This window comes from Wasmannia auropunctata, unplaced genomic scaffold (assembly GCF_000956235.1).
Source record: "Wasmannia auropunctata unplaced genomic scaffold, wasmannia.A_1.0 LD336116.1, whole genome shotgun sequence".
In the NCBI taxonomy this organism is placed as follows: Eukaryota; Metazoa; Arthropoda; class Insecta; order Hymenoptera; family Formicidae; genus Wasmannia; species Wasmannia auropunctata.
In genome coordinates, this window is record NW_012026774.1 from 2,694,124 (window position 1) to 2,709,547 (window position 15,424).

The 15,424-nt window shown below is 51.6% G+C and overlaps 1 protein-coding gene across 1 annotated transcript in view; it reads left to right on the forward strand.

Moving 5' to 3' along the window:
• The first annotated feature begins 6,688 nt into the window (after nt 1-6,688).
• LOC105462851 (C-Maf-inducing protein-like) overlaps nt 6,689-15,424 on the forward strand; it is a 30,760-nt gene continuing 22,024 nt past the window's right edge. Inside the window, exon 1 of the mRNA XM_011709712.1 lies at nt 6,689-7,987. Coding sequence (XP_011708014.1) covers nt 6,689-7,987 — 1,299 coding nt within the window. The remainder of the gene's footprint in view (nt 7,988-15,424) is intronic.

Genomic DNA, 15,424 nt, shown 5'->3' on the forward strand with positions numbered 1-15,424 from the left:
TAGGTCAACAGGGATAAGCGGAATTCGAAGGATAACGGCGGAGCGAAAAGTTGAACAAGTCGCTTATTAATAATTAGCTGCATAAAATGCAATTGTGATAATAAGGTATATATTCATATAATTTTTTATCAGATATATGAAATTGCATATATACGTATACATATATATATGTTTGTATCCATTTACACATAAATGTAATGAATAAAGCAGGAGACTGAGATGCCATAATATATCCGCGATGGTTATGGTATATATCGTTAAATTTCTGGCGATTATCTAAGCAAGATTTTTCAAATCCACGCGTCCGCACGTGTAGGACCTTCTCACGCTAAAGGCTTAGGCTAAGGCAGGTAGATTTAGATTTTAGATCATTGCGGTAAAAGTCACTCGTTCTGTCGCGCTTGTTCGCGAATGACGTCTATTCCGGAGTAGCCTTGGCAATTTCTGACGGAGGGAAATCGAAAGCAGTTTCAGTCTCGGAGATACGTTAGCGTCAGCGATCCGGGGGATTAGGGCATTTAATTCGGTGCACGTGGATATACCTTTTTTTTTTATCGCGCGAACCGTGACCTTTCGTTGCCCGCGGACTTTCGTCGGAAGTTCGCGCGTGCCGGCTGCGGCCTCGCGGGCTGTATTATATCGCGCGTTCGCTCGGGCGAAATCTAAACGCGGCCTATTATCGCGCGCGAGCGCCTTAGAGTTGCGTGACCGACGTGTACGTATGTATGTATGTACACATACGTAGGTACGTACATACGCGCGTGCTGCGGCACGTCGCGTCGCGATTGACATACGCGAAACGTCAGACCAGTCCAGCATCTGCCGCGTGCGTAGCCGGGCATCTTGAATTTCACAAGAGTAACATAATATCGAACGTCGAGTGTCGACGTCAACGAACCGAGCGTGCCGTTCGCGAGAGAGATCTCGCGAGTGCGCTTCAGCGCTCTCCGGTTTCGCGCGTGCGAGCGCGCGGCGGAAGATAAACTCGCGCGCGGGCTTCCTCCCCGGGCAAACGCGGTTAAAACGATAACGCGAACGAGGCATTGACGTCAAAACACTTTTATCGCCGTTCACCGAAGGTTTCGGTGAAAATACCGTATAGCGAAAGCCGAGGAGAAAGCGGGACGCGGGCGAGGAGAGCCGCGGCCGTAAATCCCGCGACTGCGTGTGTAAAAATAAAGCATTGGCCCCTGGGCGGGCATTATACCACAATTAGACCGCGTATAGGTCCAAAAATACACGCTATCGACTGATCTCGCCTACGAGAGAGAGGTGAAGCTACTCGCGATATATATCTCTTTCAACTCGAAGTTCCTTTAATCTCGCGCGACGACCCTCCTCCTCCCCCCCCCCACCCACCCCACGGGACCGCGCCGCGGTTCGGTTTTGCGGAGGAAGTTGGGATCCCGAGGGAAATCCGCGGTCCCGTCGATCATCGGCGATCTGCCGTCAGGAGACCTGCACCTCGACTGCCGATCGAACTGGCGTGTCGGTTTATAAATACGTGATCCCGAGAATATGGAGCGCGGACCGCACGTTACGTATTTGACGTAACATGCAGACACGCCGCGGGCGGGATACGTTCACCGAGCGGGGTGAGAGGGCAGAAAGAAATCCCGGTGCACCGCGCATCGTGAACTCATCACGGTGTCGCAGAGTGTCAACGGTTGCGCGTCGCGCGGCGACGACGACGCTCGTCCCGACCGCGAGATCGAAGCGGAAGCGCGCAGACGCGCTCGACAGCTCGACGGACGTTGAGCTCTTTTTTTCTCCTTTCTTTCTTAATCTGACCAAGCGTCTTTTTGCCTCGCTTGACGAAGTCTGCTCTCGCCGTAGAGATTCTTCTCGAACAGCTCGATGTAACAACGACGACGGTAACGAGTCTGTGCCGCGCGAGGGTATGCACGATACGTTTGAAGATTTCTTGAACAAATCTCGATGGGAGGATATCGAAAGCTTGACGCGCGCTGAGGAAGGATTCCGGAAGTTTCAATCCACAAATTCGAATCGGCAAAACGTTTACTCGCGAGACTTTGCGCGAACGGTGACTACTATCGAAAATAGATTTTCGGATATACGGCTGAGTCCAGTCTCGTCGTCTCTGACGCTGTCTCGTCGCTCGATATACTTATAATTTTCTCCTCGAATGGACCTGCAGAATCGCTCGTGCGAAAGTAAAGAAGATTCTTCGCCGTCGAGACTAAACGATAAAAAAAAAAAAGAAAAAGAAACTTCGACGACACACCTGAAAAAATCGTGGAGAGACGTCTCACATGACGGTGTCTCTTTCGAGCATCTTATCGCGCGGGTTTGATCAGCTTGAACTCGTTACATTAGCGCGGTTATCGGCAAGGAGGGTTCGATATCCCCTTCCCTCCCTCCCCCGCGAATCAACTCGTGGCTTCACGCCACCGCGCCGGCTCGATGCTCCAGGGAGACGAACGGAGACGGATGAAGGGAGGCGTACTCGGGTAAGAAGAGGAGCGCGGTCGGCAACGCGGCAGGCAGGCGTGAAAGTCGGCAGCTTCATCAACACGCATGCCTGACGCCCGCTGACGCCGCGCCGCCGCGTTCGTCGTCATCGTCGTCGTCGCCGTCGACGCCGTCCGGCCGTCATATCGACGAGTCGCGCGAGTCGCCCACGACGACGGTGCCAGCCAGTAGCCGCACGACCGTCGGGACGAACCCCTCCCGCGTCGAGCGCCGACGGACGACGAGGATGCGCAGGGGTGACGGTGGAGGAGGAGGTGGTGGACAACGACAACGCGAAGGGAAAACCGGTGGCGGCGACAGCGGCAGCGGCAGCGGCGGCGGTGGCATCGGCGAAACCGGAGGCGCGGTCGAGGCGCGCCCGCTCACCACGGCGTCATTCGGGGGGGCAGCAGCGCGGTCTGCGTGACCTGGGCCCACCACGTGCCTCTCTCTCTCTGACGTCGCCCGCGCTTGGCGACGCGCCCGACGTGCGTCCGCAACGCCGATCACCTGCCACGACCTCCTGCGTTCTCGCGGCGAGCGTCGCAAACGTGATCCGCGAATAATTATAAAGCCACCACGACCAGTTCGCGGAAGAAGGGAAGATTGTCGGCGGGATAAAAGAGAAAAGGACGTCACTCTCGCGAGAGACGTGGACTCGCGCGGGGACACTCGTCTCGGACACGATCGACGACACCTCGGCGAGGTGACCGCGGCGGCGTTGCTGCGCGAGGAAGGGGAGCGGTCGGAGAAGCATTCTCGCGCGGAGAAGAAGCGACACGCGTGTCCTCGATTTCGCGGCTCCGTGTGCGGCGGAAGCAGCGAAACGGGACGTCGCGGTTGTGACGCTGTCGTGACGTATCCGCGAGAGAGGTATTCGCGGGCGGAAGCGGAAACGGAGCGCGCGATTTCCTTCGCGCGAAAGAACGTCGCAGACGCGGTTTTTCGCGGTCGTCTTCCGTCGCGTCGCGATAAGGGAAGGGGAGAAGAGGGGAACGCGTGTCCGCGCGCGGTCACGCGGACGGTCGCGTCCGCGGCGTGAAGGCGAACGTGATTTATTTCGGCACGCGGCAATTTCGGGGCTGCGAGAGAGAAAGAGAGAGCGAGATCGAGCGAGCGAGCTCGAGGAGGCCAGCGGACTCCGGAGGAGGGGATGAACGGACGGTACTCGCGCGGCGAGTAAAAGAGAGGCCGCGCCGCGCGGGATAGAGCGAGAGTTAAAGCCCGCCGCTTGCGTCAGTGGTGCACGCCGCGAGAAAACGGTCGTCGCGCGCGTTCACGAGCTGCGGTGTGCTGCGCGCGGGTTTCCTAAGAGCGAGCTCTCTCTTAATAATTCGCGACCGCGCGGGCAGACGAGGCCGTCGCGAGTAAACGCGCAAAGACAAACAACGGAAATTTTTGCGGCTTCCGGTTTGGATAAACTCGCGCGTCTGACGTTTTGGGTGTATGCGCGCGTGTATACGTGTGACGCGTGTGTGCTCTAACGGGACGGAGTAAAAGTACGCGCTCCGATTTCGAAGGCGCGACTCCGAGCGAACGCGAGAGAGAGTCCGGCTTCGTATCTCGCTAGGTAGACGGATTAAATTAATAAAATTGATCGTGTGACGTTGCCGCCTTTATCATTGACGTCGGAGGTTTATCGCTCAGCGGAGAAGAGATTGCACCAGCGAGCTGTGTGTGTGTTTCCCGATTTATTCTACAATACCGCGGGATAATGTCTTCGGATATATTGTTGAGATTAAAGTGACGAGACTCGTCCTCAAGTTCCAATTCGTATAACGACGAGGAAAGACCCGCTCGGTAGAAGTTGACGAAATGCGAGAAAAGATATTTTCACAGATCGTGAAATTTTATTGTCACTTCGTGAACGAATAGAGAACGAAGTACGAGACAGTAGACGCTAATTAAATATCGTCGTACTGAAAAAGAGTAGCTTTGTTCTCTCGCTATCAAATTTGCGCTGCCGCGATGGGCGCATTCGCGCGATTATCGAAGAGGACTTCCGGCCGCGTGCGGCGGCAAGTTTCATAGAGGGATTCGCCGAAGTGAGAGAGAGGTTTCGCAGACGCGAGCGCGGTCTGGAATTTACTCTACATACAGTGGAATAATCCAGCAGCGAGACGCAGAGCTGTAAAGACGAAGAAATCGGCGCCGGCGATAAGCGATCGCTGGTTACTATCTAATCGCGGAATCGCTCACCCGCGTCGCGCACACCAACGCGATCCGCTTTTATAATCGGCATGGCGGACGCGCGTCACAAGATTAGTTCCGTAAATTTGTTGACGTCGTTCGGCACGCGCGGTGAAACGACGAATATTATTCGGTCGATTCGCTTTCGATCGCGGTCGAAACTCCCGCCGGTCTCGCCGGGTCTCGCCCACGCGAATTGAAGGACGGCACGATGATGTAACGTATACGTCGTGTAAAGCCCCCGTGTGTGCGCGTGTGTGTATGTGTGTGTTACACCAAGTTGGAGGACAGCGTTTCGCCGATTGTCATCATTTGCGCCGACCGGAAGCGGACCGATGATTACGCGAATGTTGTCTCGGTAAACGGTAATTCCCGGTGGGTTTTTCATACAGCTGCGCGGTGATCGCGAGTCTATCAAGCCTGGCCGGAATCGGCGAGGAAGATCAGAGAGATAAAGAAGAGGAAACGGAGGAGAGGTGTTCTTCGCGGGCACCCCGTCGTCCTCGTACGATCGAGAGTGCGAGAATCGCCCGGCGAAAAAGGGGAGAGATACAGCTTCTTGCCGACTTGCGGGACCGGGACTTCCTCGATCGAGCGGCTTCAAGATTCGGAAGAGTCGACGATACGCCGGCGTATGCCTAGATTACGCGAGATACGGAGAGACTATATATAATATACGAGACCGAGCGGAGGGCAAACGATTATCCACGCGACGGGCGTGCGATAATCCCGCGCGAACTCGCGACTAGTCATCGATCGACCGTCAGACGCTGTGCGCCGCGACGCGCCCTCTCCTCGCTCCTTGCTCTCTCTCGGCCGTCCCCACCTGTCCCTGTCCTGTCCCCGGTGTCGTGTCAGACATTTACGTATCACGTCGGAAACACACGCCTGGAGCGCGCTCTCTCCTCGTCCCTTTTCTTGCTCCATCTTCTCCCCCTCCCCCCCGTCTCCCTCTCCCATCCGTTCTCCCATCTTTCTTTCTCTTCCGTCCTCTCTCCTTTCCCGCCTATCTTTCTTTCTTTCTTTCTTCTGGACTATCCTCCTCCTCGGCGTTGCGAGTCGTAGTCTGAGAGTAGCCCTGCTGTCAAGCAGGCGGGCGTAGTAGGTCCGACGTCGTACAGGTCTCCCTGCACCGAACTCGGTGCACCGCGCGGTGGCTTTGACATCGCCACCGGCACACGAGGTGTTGTCGTCGATGCCGTAGGTGGGAATCAGTACGTCGGCGTCTATCGCGGCGCGCGGACCTCGGCGGATTCGACGATGTGCCGCGGCGCGTTCCAGCGTGCGCGCAAAAAAAACGAGCGACTGAGCTTTGACGTCGGAGCGCGTTTTTCTCAAAAAAAAAATCTCGGTATATATTCGGGGGTTCCGTTGAAGTGTTGTCCGCCCAATCAATCCCTCCTCTCTCTCTCTCTCTCTCTCTCTCTCTCTCTCGTGCGCGATTATGGTGATCAGTGGTGACCCCAAGGCGTTGAAGTGATCTTCTACTTGCGTGCGTACCCTTCGAGGACAATCGAGGACGACTTAATCACCTCTCTCTGGCTAGTGAAAGAAAAAAAACGCGCGCGTGGGGTGAAATCGACGGCGTGAATTCGACGCTTCGTTCCGACAACTTCCGACACGTGCAGGTATTAGCCCGGGTTGATAGATATCGGCGGAAGATATCTATCTCGTTGCCACGCGACGCGAAGGAACGAGGTGCCTCCCTCATCGTCGAGGATTACCGGACGCCACGAGGGGCGTCAGAGAGAAGCGAGAAAGTTCAGGCAGAAAAACAGATATAGCGCGTAAACTCCTATCTATCCGGTCGCGTCGGCGTTCATCGTTCGTGCGCGTGGCTGATGTTGATACGACTGGAACGAGGAGATACGAGCTACAACGAGGAGGACGACGTCATACACCTCGCTACCACGTAGACAATTCATTCGAGCGCGCGATCCTCGCCGTTCCCAATCAGCCTCTGCGTCAACCTCATCTGCAGGAACGTCGAAGAGTCCTGTCTACGCGTCCGCCTACAAATCGCACAATGTTTTGCTTCCAAAGCCCCTTCACGCGATCGTCGCGTGGCGTGGTGTCCGCCGCGTCGCTGTCGACGGGCAAGAGCAAGTCCTCGCTGACCGACGCGATCCTGTCGCCCACCGTCAAGACGGCCAACGCGAGCGAGCGCAACCGACGCGGCTCCGAGGCGACCAGCGAGGGCTCCAACTCCTCCATCAGATACATCGACCAGGAAGCCTCGATATCCGGCGGTAGCAGCACGGACACTCTGCCGGGTATCCGTGCCGATTACCTCGACCCCGAACCCCTGTCGCCCGCGGCGGACGCTCTGACCTCGCCGAGCGGCATAACGGTGATTTTGAACGGCAACAACGGCACCAGCAACGAGCGACAGATCCTTCTGCAGGACGAGAGTCTGCATCAGACCGCGCGTTCCCCGCCGTCGCCGACGAAGAAGTCGAACAACAACGGCAACAGCTGGCGCCGCAAGCTCATGCTGCGCCTTCGCTCCAACGATTCCACGAACTTGAGCAACGGCGAGGCGCGCTCCACCTCGACGTCACCCTCGCCCGCGAGCGAGTCAACGGCGGAGTCCTCGTCCTCGTCGAGGAACCCACGTGCGGACGAGGGGCAGCAAGGCGGCAACGCCACGGCGACGACCGTCTCGTCGCCGTCGGTGCAGATCGACGTGATCGAGAGCCCTCAGGTGGCCGCCGCATCCGTCGGCGACATAGCATCCCTGGAGAACGGCTTCAGCGACGACGAGGAGGACGAGGAGGAGGCCTGCCCGGAGACCGAGACGGAGGAGGGCTCGTCCTTGCCGTCCAGCCCCGCGGCCGCGTCCACTGTCGGCCTGACCACCTCCACGGCGCCCTACTACGACTTCCTGTCGGTGAACGGCGGCACGATGCGGCAGGAGACCACCAGCACGAGCTCGCCACAGCTGTCGTCCGGCGCGAGTCTACGTTCGAGCGTGGAGTCACCGCCCGCCGACACCTGCAGCTCCTACGGCGAGGACAGCAGCCCGGGCATGGACTCGCTGAAGCCCGAGGGTCTGGACGCGTCCGGGTGCCTGCCGGCCGCGCGATCCTGCCCGAATCTGGAGCGGCAGAGCGCCGGCTGCTCGTCGGCCAGCGGCTCGTCGAGCCCGAGCCCGAGTCCGGGCCCGGCCGGGCCCCGTTTCAAGCCCCTCGAGGAGGGCGACATACAGGTGTGCTACCTGAATCACACCCGGACCCTCGTGAAGAAGATCCTGTCCAGCAAGTTCCTCAGACGCTGGGAGACCCATCACCTCTATCTCAACGACGCCTGCCTGTCCTCCAAGACGGTGAGTGTGACGTAAATGTGTCGTCTTATCGCGCGCGCTTGCGGTGGAATTCCGCACGTGACGCGAGGTCTCTCCTAAAACTCGACCTATTCTTGAGCGCTCCACGAAATCCCGTATAAAAAAAGAAAAGATAATCTAATTTATATCAGAGAAAGTATCGATCCTGTAGATTTTTAGGAGAGGATAACCGCCGCGTAGATTCGCAGCCTGTATCGCTGTCAAGGTCGGAACGGAATAATATTCAGTAGGGTATTTCCATTCGCAAAGTAAAATATCCACTTGCGACAAAATTGCATAATGTCGTAATGGTATAATTAAGTCCGCGATTAACGCTGAAGAAGAGTCCCGCAACTCCGCCGCGCTCGAGTTCTCTCTATTCTCGGCTTAGGCCACTTCCGAGCTTGTTACGTTACCACGCGTAGGCGTGCTTGGTGAGTTTCCACCTGTGCATTGTGCATTATTATCCGGATTACTGGTTACTATAGTAATCTGCAAACGACATAATACGATTGTAACTATACGCGAGAGAGTAAATCCTGCCGTCTAACTTTGTCTCTCAATATAGGATTATCGTGCCCCGCGATCGACAGACAAATCGATTTCAGACAAATGCAGACGGCGCGCGATATGTAATTAGAAAACCACCGCGGCCGCGGCGAGAGGGATGCATGGGGCATAAAGAATTCAGAGTTATTTCCCGGGCACGCCGAGGAGGCTCGCGGCGGCGGGAAAGCCGCACACGGAACTCCCCCGTGATGGCTCCAAGGACGGGTTCGCGCGTGCGAGTTCGAACTGTTTATTTTGGAAGTGACGGGCAAGTTTGGAGATGACGAATTTAGCTGGTATACAATCTCTCGCGTGTCGCGCCGCGATCCACTTCGACGTCTCCGCCTCCATCATAATCCGAGCCGCTCGCGGTTGCCTTTCGCGTAAAGGACGCGTTTATCGTTAGTTCGTTATGTAAACTCGCGCGCGCGCGCGCGCCCGCGAAGTATTCATACTTCATCATCGCGATTCACAGTGGCTTCTTTGACGTAGAGCTCCGCCGTAATTGAGAGGCCGAGCCCGCGAAAATAATTCAGCAACGCTTTACCTTTTATATCTCCATTTCAATTCGAACAAATCACGCGGCTATACGTGTGCCGACCGCGTTACGTCATTTCTCTCTCTCATTTTCAACATTTTTCTCTCCGCCATACGTAAATTTATTATATTTATAAATATTTTTATCGGTAGAAGACCCCTCGATCAATTTAATCGTCAAATTACATCAATTAATTTATCATTTATTTATCACAAATATATATTCTTTCTCTCCTTCATTTCTCGTAATGCTTGAAATGAATGAGTGTTTACGAATTTGTATAGGTAATCGCGGGGGGGGGGGAGAGTATCGAAAATCGTTAGAGCGCGCATGCATTATTCTCGGCCGCTTCGAGTCGCTGATCGTTTCTACGTGGAATATACGTGGATTTCTCGTTATCGGCCAGCCGGGAGCAGCGTTCGTACGTAACGCACGAAACCGGCGCGGAGATCGCGGTCATCTCGGGCAACAACAATGATTACGCGAGTCTCCGTTCTTCCGCCCCTCCGTCCGCGCGACTCGCATTGTATCAGAAAGCAATCTGCATCGTCAGGGTCGATACAGCGGCGATTTATGGCACGCTATCGCGATACACACGGCAAAGAGCACCGGCGATCGCGTCAGCTGCATCGAAGTGCGACGAACAGCGAGATGGGATCCCTCTCCTTCCCTCATCCGACGAGTAACGTTACGTAATTGCGAATTTTCCGGCGCGCGGGCGAGAGAGAGAGAGAGAGAGAGAGAGAGAGAAGGGACTAGGAAGGCAGAGAGAAATGTCGGTTGGAGGAAAAAAACCGCCTAAATTCGTTACCTTCAGCTTTCAGCGCGCAATCACGATGTTCGATGCCGATTGCCTGATTACGGAACCGCCGCCGCCGCTACACCCCATGTTCCGCGAAATGCAATTTATCGTTTCGCTTTGTAGGATAGGAGAGCGCGCTTGAGAACGCGGAATGGCATTTGATGCACTTCGTCGACGGTGATTGATTCTATTCCCGGTGGCGATGCATTTACCCTTCGACAAGATCCCAAGACTGTGCTCCCGTATATAATAATCGAACGACTTTTTTTACTTTATTTTATTTATTTATTTTTAAATAAATTATTCGTTATCCCTGTGATCGCGCTTTCGGGGCCGCGAGCGATTATCTCGTTGACGCATTACATAGCGCCGCAAAAAGATTTCTGCACGGACCGCCGTGTGTTTCTCCTTCTGTTTTCGCGGCGCGATAACAGAAATTATTTGCATGTGCGCAAAGAGAGAGAGAGAGAGAGAGAGAGAGAAACACGTGCGGCACCGAAACTCCCCCGTAAACCTTGCATTCCTCCGATGACATTACTCATTTGGACGTCTTCACGACTGCGCGTTTCCTGCATCTGGAAAAAAAATCGCTCTCTGCGAAATTAGCACTCCCTTTTTTTTTACCGTCAGAACTTTTCATTGTGCCTCTACTTGGACGCGACTGGGTGCACGCGCTTTTATAGAAGTGTATGTATACGCATTTCGTATGAGACAGACAATGTATTTTGACATTCTAGACGCGAGATACAGTTATCGCAAATGATCTGATACTGTACAACCGTACAAATAAATAACAACAGCGAGATAACAATTTTACCATAATATATATGTGACGTAATGTTCGTGATGTACGTCATGATAACGGGTAGAACACGATAGGTGCCGATACTCGCTGTTGTATCGGGTATCGTCACAGAAAGAAAAAGAAGCTCGCGCGCCTTGACAATCTTGACAAGGACGGCTCGTCATCGATAAAACTTGACGATAATTGTTCAGTAACATTCCGCGATCGTTCGACCGTGTCAAATTCTTGAATTAATCGTTCGTGAAACCGCCGGCATTTGCGTGACATTCGAGACGCCAAGCGGCCCACGAATTTGCGCCACATTTTTTTCTACTTCGCCGCCACGGAGAATCGTCGGATTATGTTAATTTGCCGATCATCCCACTGCTCACGTGGACCGATGTTTGATTGACTCGAGCCGTGCGTCAGCCTCGACTTACGTGAAATTCGGATGAAATGACGGCACAGATGGTAGAAGGTGGAGAGAGAAAGAGAGGAAAAGAGAAACACGCAGCGCATCACGCTGATTGTCAATTCTCATGCTCGCTATATGGTTAATCGAGCGAACAACCGATAAGAGAATCGCGAACTTTTCTGACGCACTCGTATACGGCGAAAGAGATTGGCCCCTCGATACCGCGGAACCGTTTTGGTCGCTCGGTATCGGATTGCCATTAATATCGCCGATATCACTCGATACGCTCTTTCCTTCTCTCCTCGCGCACGGCATTAATGTATAAATAATAACAGATGCGAATCCGTCGATGCTGAAAATATTCAACGTAAGGTCGATCCGCGTTCACTTCGCACTTTATATATTTACGCCACAGGCGGTCGGCGTTGAGATTTCGACATACAAGTCGAAACGAAGAAGGCGACACGATCTATATATATAGAATTCGCATAGTGGCGGTGGGTGATGTTCAAAATTAATTGTAACCGCGCTATTTGTGTAAGTGAAGTTACTTTTATTAGCGTCGCGGGATCCGCACGTCAAGAGCGCAATTAATATGCTATCGCGCGGAATTCCTAATATCGAAGTCTCGGCGAAAATAAGCAGACGTCCCCGACACTTTGCGGCAATTTGCAACGAATACACGAGGCCGCGAGTATTTTCGCGGGGGAATTTATTTGTTTCTCTTTCATTCCGCGCCCCGGGATATATTTGGCTGATTAATCGCCGAATAATTAAGGAAACGATTTTTATAGGTACTCCCGCCCGACTCGTCCGTTCCTTTGTCGAGCGCCGACAGCGTGCGATGTAACGTTCATTAACGTGATCCCGATCTGTGTGTTAGCGTTGCCGACACGCGGGCTCATTAATAAAGCATCGGTAAACCGAATCATCGTGTTTATCCGACTAACCGGAATTTAGTGTCTATATTCGGCGGAGAGTAAAGAGAGAGATTTCGCGATAAAGATGGTCAATCTGTTCCGACGTTGCGCACGGCAAAGTTAAAGATTCAGAGGGGGATTTAACTGTGATTGAGCTGTACCTACAGACCGCCCATCTATTCAGCAATAAAGAGGATTCTCCTTCTCGCATCAGATTATCCTGCAACCGTCCTTTTTTTCCGGCGGTATTTCACGATGGCGTGTGTAGAAAGGAATACGTTTCGATAAAATCGCAAAGCGAAATGTACATCGCGACTTTTTTTTTATCAAATAATAGAAATTGCAATGGGAATAGAGATTACTACTAACGCGCAATAGCGGCATGTGCAATTCATAAATATTTATGTTTGTTCTTATCTTTCTTTCTCCCTTTCGCGTGGCTTTTATATATATATATATATATATATATATATATATATATATTTCGTTATTTTTACACATTACTTATTTGCACGCGTACTTAAAGCTGTCGGACAACGCAGACACTCTCTCTCTTTCTTTCCCAACCCCCGTACGTCATTAAAACGTTTCTCGTTCGCGCGTCGCGGAATAAAACAGAAATTTTATTTTCAGCGAAACGCAGGGCGATTTCGCACAGAGGGTTGCGCAAAAATGTGTTCGCTATTGCGTTGGATATTTTTCTTATTTAAATGCATATCTCGTTACATTGTATGTACATGTACACACATGCACGGCGCGAAATGTTTCACGCGCCCGCGGATACCAGGATGGCGACGCCGGCGTATTCGATAAATTTAATTCCGCGTAACTTCGCGAGCACAACGATGAGGTTTATTATGTTCGCGCGCGGCGGAATTTCGCGCGGTGTAATCTCTATGTGCATATAACATGTATACGTACGTACGTACGTAACGCGCATGCATGTATGTCGTCGCGCGATATTTTCGTACTAATGCAGGCTTTTGTACGGTAACAAAACGTTCGTTAAACCGGACGTTCAGCGAATAAACCATATGACGCGAAACGTGTATTTTTAGGAGAGCGACCGCTATTTAGGTCGGCCACGCGTCCGATAATTCGGCGTCAAGTATCTCGCTTTTGTCTTGCTATTTCCTACGCGGAAATGTATCACGATAAAAAAATACTCGTCCGCTTCTCTCTTTTGCTTCTCCTTCTTCTTCTTTCTCTTTCTCTCTCTCTCTCTCTCACTTTTTTTTACAATTTCCTACATACATGTACGTCGCGATATTTTATATTAATACTACGGAGACGCACGATATGTAATAAGGATATATTAATAGAAACGTTATCGGATAACGTAAACTTCGCCTCGCGCCCTTGTACACCTCATTTCACTCATTTACTTCAATTCGCTAAACTGTGCTGACTCGGTCAATTCCAGTTATTGTCGCTTCAATTAACAAATTTTGCTACGTGATACGGCCGAGACGTTCCCGTAAAGCCGCGTTCATTCGTATTCGTATGCTGCTCGCTTTCTTGGACCGTACATCCGGGCTTCGCGTTGAATTGCACGCTCAAATGGATATTCAAATAGAAAATTACTCACATGAAATAATTAAACACGAAATATAATATGATACGGTGTATATTAATTACATAATTAAATTATATATAATATAATTATAAACGAATAATTATAAACGTTCTAAAAGCTAATGACAACAATGACGAATTCTATCGACGCGTGTATCGCGGGAAATGTATAGCATCGATGCGATTCTCGGAAAGCGATGTGTGTAACATCGTTGCGGGAGTTACGGGACCGCGCGGTCTCCGATAGAGCGGGAAAGTTGCTTTTATCGTGTCATATGGATTACGAGGGGTATTAGTCACACCGGTATTATTACACGTCGATAGCTCGCAATTTTATTCGACGACAGATAACGCGTATATAACGTGCACACTCGCGGGAAGTCGTGCGCGCGTGCAGCGCGCACGCGACGCTTTCGCGCCGCGAAGGACGCTCGTAACGGTTCCGCCGCCGCGGCCACTGACGCAATTATTTCTCTCCGTGGTTATTGCACGGGGAGGAAATTATCGTCGATTTTTAACGACCGTGCCGTTGCTCCGCGACGTGCGACGGACGCTTTTTATCGCACCCGCCGCGGCACCGCGACGAATCGTAAATCCGGCATATTATCCCATTTATCGGATGGAACTCGCGAATTGGCCGAAAATGTCGCGACGAACGTTCATACACGTGGCCATCTCTTTCCCTCTCCTCCTTTTTTCTCGTATGTGCAGACTCTTAACGTGCAATTTGAGATTAAATTATGTCTGGCACGAAGAAATCGTCGTTTGGACATTGAAACGCCGCTCGCCTTTCGCAAAGACGCGCGCGGTTGTCACTGTTAATCGCCGTCCCCCGAATTAGAATTAAATAAGCGGCATATAATGACGGTAACTCACTCGTGCTTGAAAGGATGTAGTTACAGCATGCAATACCATCCTGTGTTTTCATGCGTGAAAATACAACGACTGTATCAATAATGCAAAGTATAATAATATCCGCGAAATTCTGTTATTTCTACGCACGTGTGCATATTGCGTTACGGAAAATTGGAAATGCTATATGTTATAATAGAATTCATTGGCGAAATGAATAACGCGAGGGGGAGGGGGGGAGGGGCGAGATTGTATTTGCGCGCGAGGCATTAACGCAAACGCACACACGTTGTTGTAATTAAAACGACGCTTTGAAACGTCGCACCTCCGATGCACTTTATTTCGGTCTTTTTCTGTTTACGAAAAAAAAAAAATGCGCATGTGTAATAACGAGTTTACGTCGGAATGAATAAGCGGTAAACAAAATTGTATTGTGTGTGTGTGTGTGTGTGTGTGTGTGTGTGTGTGTGTGACGCAACTGGCGCACTTGTGCCCGCGCCGCGGCTGTGACGCATCTGAGTTCGGCGGAGAGTCGTACGGTGTAATTGAAACGGATTGCAATAACCGAGAAAACGGCGAATGCAGAAGTGAAGGAGATTCGAGTCACGAGAGTCTGGCACATCAAAGTGCCATCTGATACCGGGTACTTGATTGCTCGAATTTACTCGGGGATGAGCACTTTGAAGATTACGAACTTGGAATTAAGTCGTCTGAGCCGCATGAAAAATAATGGAACGAAGTTGGAAGAACTTGCGAGCGCCTGGTGCACTGAAAAAAGAAGTCTCGTAATAACAAAATATAGCTATACCTAATGCAATTTTTATAGCATATTGGTGTAACATTTAATTAATATTATCAAACATAATAACAATAACCAGCAAATAGCCGTTTGGTAATAATTATCAAATATTGTTGATATTTATATAGCATTTTGATTATATATATTAATCAAATATTTATTTGAAACTGTTTCACCAAAGCCCCATAACTGTTAGGCTTGATTAT